The sequence below is a fragment of the Parasteatoda tepidariorum genome, chromosome 6 (assembly GCF_982258835.1).
Source record: "Parasteatoda tepidariorum strain Cologne lab strain chromosome 6, Ptep-v5.0, whole genome shotgun sequence".
NCBI classification, from domain to species: Eukaryota; Metazoa; Arthropoda; class Arachnida; order Araneae; family Theridiidae; genus Parasteatoda; species Parasteatoda tepidariorum.
In genome coordinates, this window is record NC_141760.1 from 108,460,822 (window position 1) to 108,480,773 (window position 19,952).

The 19,952-nt window shown below is 30.7% G+C and overlaps 1 protein-coding gene across 1 annotated transcript in view; it reads right to left on the reverse strand.

The window, feature by feature from the left end:
• The window catches only part of LOC107437252 (annexin A13), a 34,837-nt gene extending 20,336 nt beyond the window's left edge, over positions 1-14,501 (reverse strand). Inside the window, exons 1-3 of the mRNA XM_043046976.3 lie at positions 14,380-14,501; positions 6,220-6,262; positions 713-776 (exon numbers count right to left, since the gene is read on the reverse strand). Of these exons, the coding sequence (XP_042902910.1) occupies positions 713-776; positions 6,220-6,234 (79 nt within the window). The 5' untranslated portion in view covers positions 6,235-6,262; positions 14,380-14,501. The remainder of the gene's footprint in view (positions 1-712; positions 777-6,219; positions 6,263-14,379) is intronic.
• Positions 14,502-19,952: the final 5,451 nt, after the last annotated feature.

Consider the following 19,952-nt stretch of genomic DNA (forward strand, 5'->3'; position numbering starts at 1 on the left):
AGTGCCTAAATTATAGTCCATTGTTATAAAAAGAGCTTGTCTAAATTACAACTATCGTATAAAGACACCATGAAGTTTACAGCTGTAGCAATGAAAATTTTTATGTTGTAGTGCCTAGACTATAAACAAAAATAGTCTCTAGGTTTCATCAGTACTTTTCGGTTAGCCGGGCGTATTTCGACTAAGTTATCTATTTTTTTTAATTGAATTTAATTTATGTGTTTAAAAATGGAACAAAAAATATTTTTTAGAAATTGACGGAGGTCTACATTTTTAGCGACGTTTTAATTGTGTCAGGCTAACCAAAAAATACCGTTATATCTATATTCTTAAGAATAGATCTTGGCATCTTAACATGATAACTATTGATCAAAGAGTCTATAAAGTGATACAGAGTTATTACTGTCTGTTGTGGCTTAGTCGTAAATCAGGAATTATCGTTTCAATCTCTTGTACAAATGGAGATACAAGAATGTCTAGCATTGGTAGGCTTAAGAATCGGACATTATTAAACTTAGTTAGTGCACATTAGTTCTAAAGGCACTTTTTTTTATTACTGGAAATATCTATTCTTACTTCAATCTTGTATACAAACGTTAATTCGAAATTTCAGTGATACACTGTTCTCAAAGTGGTGGAACAGTCCACACTTAGTTCAATCTAGACACTTCATTGTAAATGTAATCAGATCTGAAGCAATTTTAAATCTTACCTAAAGAGGATATTGCATCTTTAAGAGCCACTGCATCACTCTCTGAATCAAAAGGGTGGTGAAACTGAAAAAAAAAAAAAACATTCGATTATTTTCACAATCAATCTCACCCTCGAAAATATTAACTCTCCCTTTACTTATGGTCATACAGTAGGGAACCGATTATCCGGAACGATCGGGACCATCACTATTCCGGATAACTGATTTTTCCGGTTTTCTGAATCGCTACAAAAAGCCGTTTTCTTATTGTAAATCCCAACTAAAAAAATAATTTTTTTTGGAAATAATCTTAAAAAAAGGAAAAAACAATGGAGTAATACACTAATGATTATTTCCAAAATGATGGTAAGGTCTTCAAAAAAGAAAAGATCTTTCAAAAAAGAAAGAAAAATCCTAAAATCTTATGAGGAAAAAAACATTTTTTTTAAAAAAAATTGGCGGGAAAATTTATCGAATTTCGTTTCGGTTTTTGGTCTTCCGGTTTTCTGATTTCCGGATAACGGGTTCTGTACTGTATAATAATTTAATCAGGAGAGCGGAATAAATTTTTCCCCCTCATATTTCGTCCTATTTAAATCGAATTGAAATGAAAGAAATTGAGCTTCATTTTAAAACACGTTTATGCAAAGACATGCAATAAGTGGCTTTTCATAATGATCGAAATTGTAACATTTTTGGAACCATTTTAAACTTTTAAATTAGGGCTGTACGTCGAGGAATATTTGAAGAAAGGCCTTCGGTTGCAGAAAGTCCCGCAGTGGACTGTTCGTAAAGACGCGGCTCCTAGTAGAACACAGAAGTCAAGCATCACTGGCTGCCGTTAGTGTGCGGGTGCGTGACCACTTTGACCAGCCTGCGTAGGAACCAAGGGTGAGCGGTATTGGTCCTCGTTGAACTGTTCTGCCGTAAAGTGCTCGACTTCGTGCGCTGGTCGTTTGGCTGCCAAATCAGGCGAGCCATCCCCTCTGCATTGGATCAAAATTGTGATGACATGTCTTCGGATCATCCTCAGGGATGTTTCCCAGACCGTCGCCAATAGCCCATTATACAGCTCTAGTGTGACGTTAATGAAGTACCTACTTACCTACTTGAAAGAAAAAAAGAGGTTTTATGAAAATTATTTCGCTTTGATTTTAGTTAATATTACTCAAATGAATGTTATGATAATAATTTAAATTATAACTTATCACTTTTGAACGTTTATGAGATTATGACTAGTTTATCGAACTGTTGATTTAATTGAATAATAAATAAATTGAAATAAATTATCTTTTCATAAATTCCAAAATTTTTTTTTTCAATAATTGAATATTTAATTAAATAGATGTGCAAATTCATGCATTATATCATTTATAATAGTTTCTGAATACTCACTAAACCATTTTCCTATAATACGATGCACGTTAATACAAGTACGAGTGTGGGTGTGATCCCCAACGCATTTCTAATGCATGGTGGAGTGAATGTAAACAATAACAAACTTTGTAAAACGGGAAGAAATTTAAAAAAACTTCCTGTGTATCCCTCCGCTTATGCTATACTTACGAGACGATGTGTGAACAGGCTTAATATTCTAGAAAGTCTTATTATTGTGACTTGTGATTAAATTTACACATAATTTTACCATTTCTAGGAGTTTTCTGTGATTTATAAATTCCAACAGGTGAGCCTATAACAATATTTATATCACACCATAAATAAAGTCACTAGCAACAGTTTTATCTTGGTCCCAGTTGGACTCAAAATTGACTCAATAGGGGTCCTACATGAACATCCACCAAGGGACCAAAATAGGAATCTATAGATTTTTTAATATTGGTTCCATATAGGGCCAATATCGGCATTTATATATATATATATATGAAAGGGTGGCAGTCATGGTGAGTGTTGTTGGGCCACGCAGATAGCAGTTGGAAGGCAAAAATATTTTATTTAGCTTCAAACAGTACAGTCAAAACATTTTCTATCAATGGCGGAGCTCAAATTCGCACTCCAAAACTGCGTGCTTAAGTATTTATCCTAGGGAAAGTAGCAAATGAATTTCCCTCTATTTTGTTATATTTTAAGGAAAAAGGGAAATCTTAGTACTTACAATTGGTTTGTTAAATAGGTCGTGTGATTCTCACAAAGTGTAAAGGGGAAAAGTGTCTTTACATTTAATTATGCATACTTGAGCCAAAAATAGATTTAAGAACAGGATGTGGCTTTTTAAAAGTATGAGAAAGTGTTTCGATTTGGAATAATTAATTAGGATGAAGTTTTATAGTAAAGCACTAACATAAAAAGATTAATTATGTTACATATGTATCCAATATCGACCAATATAGGGTCGATATTGGCTGAATAATGAATCTGAACTGTCGAGTGAATCTGAAAGCTCAAAAGGCTCCTTGAACACTTATTGAGCCAAGATTTATGAATATTGGACCAATGAGGGCCCATGTCATTTTGCTGCTAGAGGTGTTTTGAGTGTTCTTCCTTTTTTGACTATATTTATGTAAAATAGCGTTGTTTGCTATATTTTGGGTAAGCATCATAGCAAGCTTGCGGAGTCTTTCGGATTCATTTGTTGTTTCCTTTCGCTGAAAGTTGAATTGAAAGACTACGTTACATTGAAAACACTACAAGTATAATAATATTGGATGACGCTTTTTTTTCAAGCTTTAGGCGTAAAAATTAGTCGGAAGTAGTGACTCGCAAGTCCTACGGCGAATTTGAACCCCCGGCGTCACCTGTGCTTAGCTGTACACTGTCAAGTATCCATAATATTTTCTGCGCATTGTAAATATTTTGTACAACGATATTTTGTTGAAATAAATTTCTTCAATTTTGAAAATTTTAAACAAGTATACGTTGAGTCGAACTCTCGGAGTGAACTGCACAGCTTTCTTTTTAAATAACTAATCCTTTCTCGATGCACAACTTAAAAACAAGATGTACAGAAACTATCAGTGATGAGGCTATCACAATACCCACAGTTTTCAACTTTTCGGCTATAACCTAATTTTCGTAAATTTCTTTTCTGTTGGTGCCTTGCACCTAGCACTTTTTTACTGTAACCGTTAACCTTGTTTGAGCTCGAATACCCGAATCGACGTACATTCCATGCTTAATCGTATTAGAAGTTGGTGTCCCGACTTGTTAAATCTAAGCATTATGCAATTTAATTAATTTGGTTATTACTTTTATATATATGTTACCGTGAATGATCGAAATCAAGAGAATGTCGACTTTCACCGGTGAATGTCATCAATCACATAGTCGCTTTGGTGAATATCCGAATTATTTATAATATCCGCTTTGATAATAAAAAATAATGTTGAAATAAAGAAGCGATGTTGAATAAAATTGGATCCCCACCTAGTCTTCTATTTTCATTCATCTCTATACAGTCTGAGTCTAAACAAACTCAGTGGCTCAACAGCCCACAGAGGGCCAAGGCCTACTATGCACATCTCAGTTTTCTTGATCTTGGGCTCTGGGGAACAGGAGCAGATGTTCCGGTTGGGTGGTCAGCCATACGCTCAATCCCTAGTGTTTAGTCCACAAGTATGTTTGGTACTCATTTTATCGACGATGAAAGACTAAATCAACCTTGCCCGGTCCGAGGATCGAACCCAGGGGACCTGTGGAATGAGAGGGCGAAGAGTTACCACTCAGCCACCAGTCGTCTATCGACCGAAAAACCTGGCAGTAATGATGCAACTGCTCCGCCTCTTCCTTTGGAGAGTTATTGCCCCTTAAGCAGCGACAGCAACAGAACAGATTTCGTTCGAATTTCGTGATTTTAAATTACTTAGCTTAAAGTTATATAAAAATAAGCAATATATGTATTTTTTATGTAAATCAAATTTTGGCACGAGCTTTTGCAATCACCTGATAGCAATGTCTAAATGATATCCACAACATCTTTGCAGTTAATGTTCTGAGCTCATTAGCTTTTAATATTTATTCAAAAAAAGAAAATAAGTTAAATATTTTAGCAAAAGTTGCAGATGTAGTTTAATGGATGGGTGCGCTGCAAGCTCTTTACTGTCTATACTTCCGGGTTACTCATTCCGGTGCATTTTGAAGCCATTTGGCTCGCAACGTTATCAATGTGTTTTGAGACTCTCTTGACTTGTATTTTTTTGTATACGTGTAGTTGATATTTTATTTATTACTAGGAGGCTTCGCCCCCTGTTCGCTGGCGCTCGCCAACCCCCGGAACTGCTTTGGCAGTTCATTTCGAATTGCTTCGCAATCCGATGCTCGCTTTGCTCGCTCATTGGTTACGTTCTTAACGTCTAGCTTTTGTATACTTTTTTGAACACTGAAGTTCCGAAAACTTTTCACTGTAGAAAATTCTAAACCTGTGCATTTCAATATTAATTTGAAATTGCAAACAGTTCACATATTTTTCTTAATCACACTATTCTAAATTTCAGTTGTTGAGAAAAGTAACTGTTGTAAGTTTTGTTTTAAAGTCTTTCCCACCAGAGGGCTAAAACCATGTGTTGTAAAACAATATGAAATAGTACTAAACACCGGATGTAAAGCATCGGCTTCGATGAAGATAATTTTGTGAGAATTGTTTTGATAATTCGGTGAAAAATCACCCGATTAGACATATGATGCTCACTACATGCTCTTGCGTTTCGAAGCCTATCAATTAAAACGTATTAGCGTTTTATATAATATAGATTAGCCATACGATGCTCACTACGTGCTCTTGCGCGCCGAAGCCTATCAATTAAAAATGAAAACTGTTGCCAACGCGAGAAAAGAAATATCATCGGTTTTATTGATACATACGTATTAGCGTTTTATATAATATAGATTTGTGTTTAAAAGAAAGAGAATTGTCATTTGAAGAAAACTTGTCTTTTCAAGACGTAAGAATAGTCATTAAAAAAAAAAAAAAAAGAAAAAGAAAAAGAGAGAAAAGAATCGTTATGAAGCACTTCATACCTCGTCAACAATAAACCAACTTCGAAATTTAATTTTAAATGATAATTTGTAAAATAAACTTGATCTCGCCTTTCGAATAATATGCTAACACTAACGTAAGCTGGTGCAACAAGAACAGTAATAAACAATTGAAAGAAGCCAAATCGGGACTGCCAAAAAAGCGAATTCTTTCTAAATCTAGATACCATGTCACCTTTTTTAACAAAACATATTTAAATAACTAAAACAAATTTTCACTTTAAGCTCACCAGAATTAATTAATACCATTAATATTTTATGAAACACAGCAGATTTGAAATCAGAAATTACTTATTTTATTAAAAACAAAATTATCTATTTGAATCTATCCAATCGCAGAATAAGCTATAGTAAGCAGCTGCATACTTTCTAACCGGAAGTAGAGCAGATCAAAAGCTCAAGATTGTTGTTGTTTATTGAAAACACCACCCATAGCTAAGACACTTGGAAACAACAGAAATAATCATGACTCGTATTTATATTAAAAAAATATATTCGAGAAGAGGAAAAAAAAAATAGATATTTTGTAATGTGCTTACTATAACTGTGGCCATCTTTTTCTTTTCTTTTTCCTTTTGTTTTCTAAAATGAAAAAAAAAAATTATTAAATGCTATAAAACAAAAATTGAATGAATATTAGGATCGAAAGAATAAGTCGATGGAAAAGTTGTCAATCACAGTCTCTGTTATTACGATAATTCCCAAGTCAAAATTTTAGATTTTCATTGATGGACCAACATAATCTTGATGGTGACCATCAATATTTCCATCATCTATCATTATATTTTTTGATGGTAACCAACATAAGTAACCATCACCTCTATGAAGAACTCGGACTGATTTATGATGGTCCAACATAATAGCAACTTGCTTTGATGGTTTGTTCATGCTGAACCATTTTGAATTTCCATCATAGTATCTTAAAAATCAAATGTTGGAACTATCATGAACCACCACCATCCCAATGCAGGAATTCCAACTGATTTATGATGGTCCATAAGAAGAATAACCGTAAGATGGTCCATAAGAAGAATAACAACCTGTTTTAATAGTTTGTTCATGTTGAACCATCACAAATTTCCATCAATAGTGTCTCAGAAATCAAATCTTGGAACGATCATGAACAACCATGATCTCAATGTAGGAATTTGGACTGATTTATGATAGTCCATAAGAAGAATAACCGTAAGATGGTCCTTAAGAATAACCATAAGATGGTTCATAAGTAGAATAACAACCTGTTTTAATAGTTTGTTCATGTTGAACCATCATAAATTTCCATCATAGTGTCTCAGAAATCAAATGTTGGAACGATCATGAACAACCATGATCTCAATGTAGGAATTCCGACTGATTTATGATAGTCCATAAGAAGAATAACCGTAAGATGGTCCATAAGAATAACCATAAGATGGTTCATAAGAAGAATAACAACCTGTTTTAATAGTTTCTTCATGTTGAACCATCACAAATTTCCATCATAGTGTCTCAGAAATCAAATGTTGGAACGATCATGAACAACCATGATCTCAATGTAGGAATTCCGACTGATTTATGATAGTCCATAAGAAGAATAACCGTAAGATGGTTCATAAGAATAACCATAAGATGGTTCATAAGAAGAATAACAACCTGTTTTAATAGTTTGTTCATGTTGAACCATCACAAATTTTCTTATGGTATATTCCTGAGAACCAACAGCAATTCCCATTAAACCATCAAGGAGATGTATAATTGGGACCATCACGGATCATCATGAGTTGTTGGTCAGTCAAACTTCTCCTGATGGTTAACCTTCATAGTATTAAAGTAGCATTTTCCATCATGGAATGATGAAAGTTTATTGGAATATCAAAAACCATGAACGCGTAATGGAAAATGTTGGATGTGACCATCAAATGATGTTGGATCATCATGAACAGCACTGAGACCATCAAAATATTTTGATGAGAGCATCAAGAATTTTGACTTGGGTTCATAATAGCGATGAAATTGTCCCTGTAGTGAGCTTGTTATCTAAGAAGAGAGGTTTTAATAGAGAGAACCAGTCCCTCATCCCTTGTCGCAAAGAACACTGTCACGTGATTCCGGAACGGTTTTCTCTCCAGTAAACCCTATCCCCATTGCTTTACTATGGCGGTGGATTGCTAAGCTTTGTTTTGAACAATAAATATCAATAAAAAATGGTCGAATACTGCTGTGCATACGGATGTGAAGAAAAATTCATAAAAGGAGGACGTTTTACATATCACAAATAAGTTTTTTTTATTCTTTTATAGTCACTTTTAAACATTTATTTGCAAATTGTATGTTAGCACGTTGGGTTAAAGAATGAATTAAATTGGTTTTTAACTAACAAAATAGCTAATATTTTTTAATACTTTTAGTTAAATTAATAGACTACAATACAGGGTTCGTTATTGGGTGGGCCCACCTTGAAAAAAAACCCTTGGAACGGTTTTTTTTAAAAGAAATGTTTTTATTAAAATTTATTGATGCACATTTAATTTTATATAATTTATTGTGCAGTATAAATTTGTCAAATAGAGTTACATGATTTATATGAATAAGTTCTTAATTATTTGTAAAGTAGAGGAAACTCGAATCTATAATTTTATAGTACTATTGAAAACTTTAAGTGGGTTTTTTCAAAAAGTAATATTTTAATGAAATTAAATCAAATAGAAGTTTAAATATTATAGTCTGAAAAGATCAATTTTTCAAATATAGTTGCATGCTTTATATATTAATAAACAGGTTATTATTTTTAATTCCTGTGCTTAAAAAAATTAGAAATTTGTTTTATTTTTCTGGCTTTAAAAAAATAAGCTAAAACTTTTTCTAAGAGAACTTTTTAAAATTATTTATCGAAAAATGAAATCATTTTCCTAGGGTTAATTATTTTTTTAAAAAGTGGGACAAGTAACTGATACTCTTTATAATTGTATATAATTTAAATTTCACTTTCTCTTAATCTTATTATAAAAACATGGAAGACCATTAAATATTTATTTCAGTATTTATTAAAGTCAAAAGTCAGATGAAATTTTAGGTTTTACTGATTATAAATATTTACTGATTATAATTTTATAATAGGTAATATGTATGTATATATTTTTAATAAATATAGTAAATAAATGTGTGTGAAAACAAAAAGATTAATAAACTTGTTCCTTTTTTATTGCTGCATTTATATTTTATAATGCTCGAGTTAAAGATTGTGAAACGTTGTGCACTTAACAGTAGGGAAGATTCAAATATGTTTTAGTGATAATGCGTTATTTAAACTTAATATGAAATACATGTAACAAAATTAAAATAACTTTTTGATTTACTTCAATTTTCAAACTTATACAACACTTTTTAATAAAAATATTTACACAGTAAAACTTAGAGTTTAAGAGCACTAAATGAAAAAAAAAACAATTTCCCCCGGGTTTTTTCAAATAGAACCCAATTTTCCCCTGGCTTTTTCAATAAAACCCAGGCGGATAGGGTTTCTTCTAAAATACCCGTGTTTTTTCAAACCCTGCTACAATGTAGTTAACATTTGTGGGTATTTTCATTACAATTAAATTTCATATTACTATAAACATTCTGATATTTTTACTGCTTTTTTGATGAAACGCATGCATCGGATTTGGCGCATTTTTTTCACGCCAATATCTTGCAAACAAATCGCTTTTTATTTTCTCTCTTTAACTTACATTGATGCTTTAAAAAAAATTTTTAATAATTTCAAGCGAATTTTATTATATATTTTAGTTGTACAAACTTAAAAATACATAAAAGTACATTTCATGTCATAAATAATTTCTTCGATCAAAAATAAAATTATATTTAAATAAAATTTATAAGCCGAAGAATACTTTTTTTATTATTTAGAAAATTATTTTATTATGTAGGAAAAATTGTTTGGATATTCAAATTTATTTAGGAATTTTTATATTTATATATATATATTACTGTATATTTATTATTCAGGAAAATATTAACTAGATTATTATAGGTTCTATTATTAAAAATAGGTCCTACTATTAAGTAATTATTATAGGTTGTTAAAGGTGTGGATATTTATTATTATTATATCTATTTTATTTTGATTTCAGAAAATAAAAAGAGAATAATCCTCTTGTTGATTATCAATAAGTTTTTTTACATATAAAATGTTAATTAAGTCGATAACTATCAATGTTTCAAACAACAAAAATATAGTATGTTCTTATAAGGTATTTAGTAATACTTTTTTTTAAATAAAGAGACAAATAACAAAACCGAAATTAGTTATTTTAGTGTTACTCTTATATCATTTTATACTTACGTAGTAAAATTTTAATTGCATGCATTGTTTAAAACAAATTATTACTGCATAGCATACAAACTAGAAGTCCAAATTGTGGAGCAATAGCAATATTAATATTTATTTTAAAAATGAAACAAAATATTTTGTTTTTATCAGAAAAATTATAAATTATGAGTAACACTAAGACCATAAAAAAGTTATGCAAACGATGAATTGTATACCCTTGTGTATTTATATATGGGTGATTCTCACGAAATATGACAATTTACCGTCTCTTGGTCCAAGATCTAATACTAAAATAACTTTTTTTTTAAATTTTAATCAATAGCATTGCTGTAAGTATTTTAAAATGACCTTGCATTAGCATTGAATGTTTTGCATATTTAAAAATTTTTATTGAATTTCAAAATGTCATTTTCCTGGTATGTCACAAACAATATTTCCAATAATAACTAGCTTCAAAATTTCCCGTAAATTTTTCAATATCTATTTTTTTATCTCAACCGTTGTAAGCATTTCTAGAATATTTTTAGAGGGTATTATTTGTTGAAAATAATTTTTTCTGTCAATAATTTGTTTGTCACAAAAAAATTTATCATTTTCCTGGCTACTTTTATTTAGTGATTTATAACCAAAATAGATAGCACCAGATAATAGATTGATTAGAATACCATCCAATCTGAACATGTCTTATTGCATGAATAAGGAACCAACTTTCTGGTTCAAAACCTATTTCAAAAATTTTTTTGAGGTGAGTAGATTTTTTTATGTTGTCATTTTCCTGCCTTCTTGTAATCATTAATAACATAAACTACATAGATTTACCTGAGTTATTTCAAGACATCCTGTTGTTTTCTGTGGAATGTAAACATCTTAGGCCGAAATGTTAAATTGAAGTAAAGCTAATGCTATATAATGGCAAATTGTCATTATCCTGGCTGTCATTTTCCTGGTTTATGAATGCCAGGACATTGAAATAAATACCAAAATTTTTTTTAAACAGTTGAATGTAAAGAGAGAAAGCAAATATTAACCTAATACCAAGGTTATGTAAGTTATGTTATAATATTCTTGAATGTAATCAAAGTTATTTTTTTTATTTAATGATTGATTACTATACACAATTTTATTCTGTACATACCATCAACAAAAAACATTCTTGATTCTATCTACAGTGGATAAAAGAATTAATTTAAGCAATTCATCATAAATCTACTTCTTATTTTAATTGGTAATTCAATACTTTTGTTTTGTATTAGTTGATAAAACTCTGACAGTGATATTTAATGTTCCTTCAAACATAAAACAGTCCTATATAAAATTTTGATAAAGTTGCGGCCAGCCATTTGACTGGTGTTTTTAATTGCGGCTCCTCGACCTCATGTAAGTTGAAAACCCCTGGTCTAGCTGTTGCACAGACAGAATTACTTTAATTTCAATTTTAACTATTTTCAAGATATACCCGCGATATTGTCAAAGTTCTTTATGTATTAAAATTTTAGTTATAATTCAAAATTAGACTGGCAGCCTATAAATTACACTAACCACCATAAGTATGAATTCGGGACATTTTACTACATTTGGCAGCAGAAGTATTTCCATCTCTGTCCTGAGACAAGATTGAAAAATCATCCCAATGCTCCATTACGTGCTGTACTACTTCCCCACGCACCTCTCGAGTCATAGCTTGAGTATCGTGTATGTTATTTTGTTTTATTTTATAACCGTCGTTCAACAGCCGAACCAATTTTTTGGGTTTCCGACTACTATAACTTAACGTATTACGTAACTTAAAATATCATCTGAAACTTATTAATTAGCATATTTGAGGTCCCTGCTTGAGCTATTAAGATTGAGTCCTAGATCGTGAAGATCTGTTCATTAGATCAAAAATTATTAAGGGTGGTCCGTTTTTTTATTATGCACATTGTACAACGATTCCACGCCGATAAGAGATTTTATGTGTTTCGATTTTTCTGTCCATCCTAATACAGGGTGATTATACACTAAATTTATAAACGTATGAGTATAAGCGTAAGCAGATAATTTGGGAAAACTGCATAGAGATATAGATTTTGCATATAATGAGGTGAAAAATAGATTTTTCATATAGATACTACAGGAATTCGCTTAAAAAACTAATAAAAATGACTATTCATGCAGCTCTGTTTACAATGGCAGGACACTGACATCTTCACGGCTAAATCGAATGAAGTTGGGGGGATGTATTTAACAGGGTGGAAAAACGGTGGCGGCGTTAGGCGGAGATGAAGAAAAAATTATAACTTCATAAATTTTCATCTTGTAAGCGATTTAGTTGTACTGAACATACGCGAAAAACAACGAGATGAAAAAAGAAAGCACAGTGATTTGTTTCTTGCCCGTTTAAACTTTGTCCAGCATTCGTACTGAAATAACGTTTCACTGTGAGACACGTTCCGATTTAAAGAAATGTGTTGCAAATTGAAAGTATCGACATTTAAAAATCAAGAAAATAAAATATTTAATAATTTAAGACGAAAGCATCAATAATGTTATCAGTACTTAAAGTTGGGAAAAAAAAGCTGCAAATAATTCAAAGCATTAATTTGATTCTAAAAGAGAGCTAATAATTAAAAATAAACATGTACAATAAATAAAATATATTACATTAAAGAATTATTTCAAAAAGAATTATTTCAAAAAGAATTATTTCAAAAAGAATTATTTCAAAAGGAATTATTTAAAAAAGAATATTTTAAACAGACTCATTATATTTTACTAAACTGAGTAGCAGAAAAATTAAGAGAATTAAACTAGGTAACAATGGAAATAATAATAAAAAAAAACTAATTACAAGCAATAACAAAGAAAAAAGTTACTTTCAATGTTTGTCATTAGGAAATTTTTCTAAATAAAATTAAAATAACAAATTTTTGAATGCTTTAAATGCATACTTCGTTGACACATCTAATTTATTTTCTAGAATTAATAATACAGTCTAATTTTTTTAAATTTTTTTTTAGTGTTTAATTTTTTTTGTTTTTATCCTTTGCAAAGAATATTTTTACTTGATTATCTGAATAATCCCCTCCTACAAATATTTAAATTCTTTTGCTTATTTGTTTATTAAGTATGACATTTTCTGTGATTAGGTATGTGCAAAATAAAAAGAAGGAATAAATAAATAAAAAAAATCGGTCACACATAACAAGTTGTAAATGATATAATAATTTATAAAACGCTTAATACATATGATTACATAAAGGTGATTGTAAAAAAAAAAATTCTGTTTTCAATAAGATAAATAAATAAGTAAAATGAAAATAAAAACTTCGTATTTTAAACAATGCATGAGTACGGATAATCATCGATGAAAAAAACACCTCTTTTTTCATTTTTAGTAACGCAGATGAATATCATTATCAGTTTTGAGAAAAATTATTAAACATTACTAAATTATTAAAAATCATAGTAAAGAATCATAGAACAGGAATTATCCATCATTAAGGAATCATAGCTTTTAGAAAGAGAACTAGTTTATATACATTTAAGAAACTTGTACGAGCAATAAAAAAAGTTCAAAGTTCAAACTTTTTGAATAGTAACAATTTTAAAAATATTTCTTATTCACAACAAATAAGCAACGATATTAAGATAAAAGTTCATTTTTTATTCAGGTTTTACAAACTTTACTTACAGATTTGTCAATGAAAAAATGGTTTTCAAATCTTGAATAAATAAAAAAATATTTGTTTTTAGATTTGCTGTAGTTCAAAGGGGAGCTAAACTTTAAAAATTTTTTGAAAACATAAGAGACAACAATGTTAACTCTATTACCACATTCGCTTAAGTACTTGATCACCACTAATGATAAGCCACATTTTCAAATTGATCTGCTTTTGGAGTATAAGGCCACAATTTCCATGTATGCAATAACATATTTCTGTGTAGTTGTTATTTAGTGGAAATTCTGGAAACCTGTCTAATACGTATGTGGAAACAATACTTAGAAACAATTTGATGCGTCAAATTTTATAGAAATGAGGCTAATCACAATAATGCTTCAAGTACTTCAACTGTGTTTGCAATAAAAATATAATGAGTTAATAATTAATAAAGCAAACGTAATAGTAGTTATTCTTATGTTTCATAACTCTACTTTTTAGAGTAATATTTTAGAATGTATTTTTTCCACTTTTTAGAACATATTTAGTTCTAAACTCTTTATCTCGAAAACTCGCTATCTCGAAAATCTTTTAGCCTCCCTTCAACGTTGAGATATCGAGAGTTTACTGTATTTGGAAGGAAAAAAATTTTAAAAGAAATTATTGCATTATTTCTGTGATAAATATTTTTTTTACAAATATGTGAAATATAAATTTTTAAACAAAAAAAAAAAAAACTTTTTACTTACATAGCCTGTTGACGAATCACCTCTTTATGAACCTGTGGCCGACATTGGATGTATTGAACAGCTTTTGATGCATCGCTGAGAATTAATAGAACGTTTTGACGAGAGAAAAAAAAAGCATGACACTGGAAATTTGAGCATTGAAAGGAAAAATTCCATTCATCACGCAACTCGTAGTAAAGCCTTTCATTGGTCAATTCACTCTGGGATTAAAAGCCTAACCAATGATGATTTACTTTTCAAGAGCCACTCCCTTCATTCCGGAATGAAAACTGGATCTTTTTTTTTCTTTTTCAATTCTTTTACAATACGAGTTTCGGGAATCATAAAATTGTTCAAACATTTTTTACCTCCCTGACCGGGATAAGTCATTTGATAAACGATTGGAATAATGGACATTGTCCATTTTTAATTTATTTTACTGTACTCTTTAATTTAGCTTTGGAGAAATGACCAGGATAATTTTATATCATTAGTTGAGGAACGATTTTCATTTTATTTGATGGTTTCTATTTGCAAATTAAATTGCATATCCAAAATAACTGATGCAAATTATTTAATATTAATTCAATGTAAATTGGTACTCCTAGACGATTGAGCAAGTACGGAGCAAGGTGCACTGAAAGTCCTGCGATATGAAAGGGAGGAATCAGCTCAGGCACTGTCCATGTCATTTGATAGGGGTTAAAATCATAATAATATGGCATAACGTGGCATTCGAAGTCAAAATAACATAGTTAGAAAAAGACAGAGCTCTGAAAAATGGTAATAGGTGCATGGACGAGATGGGGAAAACTGCAAAATTTTCACTAAATTTCTTTTTACATATTTCGTCAGCATTCTCATTTGAAAGTAATTTCTTAAAAGCATGAGCATGGTTCGGGTTCAAACGATAAAATGTCTGATTAGTGTAGCTCTTCTCGTGCAACATTAATAAACCAAACCATATGAGATATTAATAACCCTTATACGTCTATGATAATCAACATTTCGAATCTCATAATATATGTGAAATTTAGTTAAATTATTATTTCGCAATTTTTTTTACATTGGCCTTACCTTTTGATAAATATATCATCCCAAAGATACCCTGAACGTTTTAATTTATATTTCGCCTCATAAATAATACTTTAATATGATTTGATTCGATTATTACCGTATTATCAACTCCACTTATTGAGCTATTGGCGACAGTTTGAAATGATTTGATGACATTACTGGCGAACATTGCTTTAAATTGTTTTGTTTATGACTTTTGGTAATTTCATCCGCAGCAAATGTTAGTTTCCTTTCACTATGTCCAGTAATTCAGTTTTTAAAATCCCTTCACCAAAAATAATATTTTATAGCTTTAAGACAGTCTGTAATTTTGTTTTTTTCCCTCCAAGTTGCAAATCGCTAGCTTTTCTTAAATGGTTTGGTGGCATTACCCATAACTAAAACAGCGTCTTATACGAGTTAGAAAAGAATCTCAGCGAACCAATTCTCAAAACACGACGTCTTTGTTTTTATTTGATTTAAAAATTGGAAAGCCTTCTTTCAAAGAATTGCTACCAACGTGTGTAATGTGGTTCAGGGGATACAGCGTTCTCCCTCCATTGAGGGGAATCAGGTTCGAATCACAGCGATGGTTGGTCGATACGAATTTTGCATCCGGCTTGCAGCAACCGCAATGTTGACGTAAAAATATCCTCAGTTTTAGACGGATCATGGGTTAGAGTCTCCTTACCGTGGGAAGTTTTTGTGGTTTTCCGCTCCCTGCAACGCAAATGCGGGTTAGTTCCATCAAAAAGTCCTCCACAAAGGCAAATTCTTCTCAATACTTGATTCAAGGGATTGGGTTAAAAATTTAAGGCTAATGAGTTGAACATTAGTCGTCGTAGACCCAAAAAAAGACCCTTTCAAACTCGTAGAAAGATCAGATAAAAAGGCTTCTTTAGATGTTTTTAAAGTTGTATCTGCCCACACTTTATGAAGCGTATGACCCACAATTAACCAAGTTTCATCCACATCTAAAGCCTTTGCTGTCTCATTGTTTTCTTAGATCGCAGATACCTCCATAAAATTCTTCTCTTTCAACTATCTCTCTTTAGATGTTTGTCTTTTTAAAAGATAATAAAAAGCTTTAGAACAGGAAAATTGGGATTCGCAGAACTTTATTAACAGTTCATTTCGAGTTTTGTTTCGGAAAAAAGTAATCATGCACTCATTCTTATAGCATTTTTTTCTTTCTCGGTGAATGCATAACGCTTCCTAATTTCACGGATGACATTAAAAACAGAAGCTCTACATATCGCAGTAGCACGGTGTCCGGCTACATCCGATATTAGGAGGTCAGGATTTGAGATTACAATTCAACTTTATAACTGTTTAAAATCATTTCTTTTTTCGCTTTCTTAATGCGTAATTTTTTTCCAAAGCTTGCTTTTTTACATGACTAAACGCTGAACTGTTTTCGTTCTTCATAGTTGTATAAGTTAGATGTGAATACTAATCGTGAGAACGTATTTAATTCTGAACGATAAATTAAAAAAGAGATTTAAGATAAAGAGGTTTGTTAAACCTTTTTATGTATTATATATAAATTCATTGCTTGATGCATACCTGCCAACTTTTACGCATTTGGCGTAAAATTTTATTTTTATATTTAAAGTTTTAGTAAATATATACTACTTTTTCTTTTATGAACTTAATTTTTAAATGACTTTGATCACCACTATTCTTAAAAAAAATTAAGCATATATATTAATATGTGTGCATTCATGGTTGTTAAGTTAAGATTTTTCTAATACAACGTATTTCTTTGCTTAAAATAGAAATTTTAATTCCGTTTTACTACCACTGGGAGAAATCATAATGGAAGGAATTAAAAGTTGGCAGGTATGTTGATGTCATAATCAATACATAAGAAGCAAGCGTGTTGCATGCATAAAAATCATAATGCATGTTAAACAAACCTAATGAGAAAACATTAAATGAATTATGTATTTTCATTTATCAATCAACAATCTTAATTTTCGCTTTAGAAGTACGAAATTAAGAAGTTTAGAAAATTTTGTATCGAGTTGCCTCTATTATTTCTAAAATTCAGAAATTTTAGAAAACCTTACTTCAGTAATGCAAAATTAAATCGCAATGGAAATTAAAGGAATTTTTAAAAATCTTGCATCAAGTATGCGAAGCTAAGAAATTTTCTAATGAAAACTTAGGAAATCTATATAACCCATTTTTTTTTTTTACTCATTCTTAAAATTTACTTGGAAATTTACCATTTTCGTGAATTTTGAAATGTAATTAGATTGAAATGTATGCAATTTTTATTTATTGCCCGATATAAATTCACTTTCTGATGACAAGCTCGATGTATTAGTAAATATGTTAGAAATCGTTCCATCGAAAAATATAAATGAATTACCTATTTTCGGCTATTGATTAACAATCTGCATCAAGTATGCAAGAAGTGTAGACATTACGAACATGGTATAACACGCACAAAAACAATAAACCATCTGAGATTTTGTTTTTATCGCCTTTGAACGCATCTCTCACAGAATGTGGGTGTGATTCCCAAGCCCCCGGGGACCTGGGGTCCCCTTCTAATTACATCCATCCATTTGTTGTCATGGTCACCTGTACAAAAATTGCTGCCGAAACTGTTTAGTAAGGTTCATGAATCCTTTGCAAGACACGTCTGTCTGTTTTATCTGTATTTTTTAGATGAAGGTGGGTTTCGAAAAAGGTATGAAAAATGGCTAACTGCTCCAAATTTTCACGTTTCTGAAATTCTTTATTTCGTAAATCATTTTTTTATGGGATTTTCTTTCTAATTCGTGTTATTTATATCACCTTTTTGTATTGTTTTGCGCTAAAACCATAAGACTTGGAAACTTGAAATTATGAAGATGTGTAGAAAAATATACATAGTCTGATTTAGTGAAGGAAAAAAAAAAGAGAAATTTATTAGGTCGAGAATTAACAATTAAAAAAAAACTAAAAAAAAATCTTGTGAACAATTAAATTACTTCAGTTTTATATCTTTTAATTTTTTCATATACTCTGTCAAAAAAGAAATTTTTTTTTCACACACAGATGATAATTTTTCAAATCCAGATAATCGCTCATTTCGTTACAATCAGCATGTTAGAGAAATGTAATACATAAAATTAAAATAATGATCTATTTCAATAACAAAATGTTATGCATTTTTGTGGAAAGTATAAACAAAACAGAATTAAGAAACAGATATGAATGACGGTAAGCAATTGTAGGAGTTCTCGTGCGAATCTTCCTAGTTTATATAAATAGATGTTACATGCTTGAAAACTTCAACTTGGACGATACTTGTTTACGACCGTTTATCAAATGCTCAGTTGTCAGAGCTTTCTAGGAATAGCATGTTATTTTTTAAACTGTTGTGAGTTTATAATAGTTATTCATAACAGTTGTGGGCTTGTAATAGTCATAATTCATAATTGTTGTGAGTTTGTAACAATCATTCATAACACTTAAGTTAAGATTTATCCCGTTTCAGCCAGCTGAGTTTTAGCTTAAGAAGTTTGCACTAAATATCAATCTAAATGCTAAAAATGTAATGTAATATAAAAATATAAGTCAAAAATAATAATAATAATTTTTTTTTATGTTTAAAAGGTAAAATTTACATTGCCGAAAAAATCTGCAATTATTCAATGTTTGTAATGATTTAAACGAAAAAATCGTCAACTTCGATTATGCCGCCAAGAGACCGATTTTTTCATATAGCTTTCTAAATACAGTGTTTTAAAAATGTAGTTAGGCTTTTTGACCGTTTAAAAGTGTAGAAAATTATTTACAGCAAGAGGGCATCTAGATTAACGCTGGACTCAAGTTCGTGAGAACGGGGGTTCGAATCCAACCAGCTGAAGACTTCCCGTGTAGTAAATGGTGACTGGTGCACGTTGAATCTGTTGGGTTACCGAGTCCTCCATGTTTCTATAACAAATCATACCTCTGGGAGCACTAAATTGGCGAGTGATCGTTCTCTGGTTCATGTCAAAATTGCGATCTGTGGATGAATGAATGGGTCAACCCTATAAACGGATATGACAGAAGTCAAATTCTTGGCCATAAATGGCACCACTGGAAAACAAGAACAATCGCACCCCCTTGTCTTAATGGCCTACGACAGGGATGGCGAACCAATGGCACGCGTGCGATTTATGGCACCCGACACAATATTTTGGGCACGGCACCGATCACATTTGTTATTACACTATGAATTGTTATTACACTATGAAGCATATGTAACAATTAAATTAAAATTCACAAAAAGTATACAAAATAATAAACAATTATTAATAAAAAATTATCAATTAATGCTAAAAAAGCAATTAATAACCATAAAAAACAAGCTAACAATAAATAACTAGCAAAAAAAATTAACAGTCCTGCTTAAACTAACAGCTTAACTAGAAGACAAATAATTTGTCTAGATAATAATTTGTCTAGAAGACAAATAATAATTGACAAGCTATTTGTCTTCTAATCTGCAACAACAGAAGTCACACTGATGTTACTTTAAGTTGAATAACGCGTAT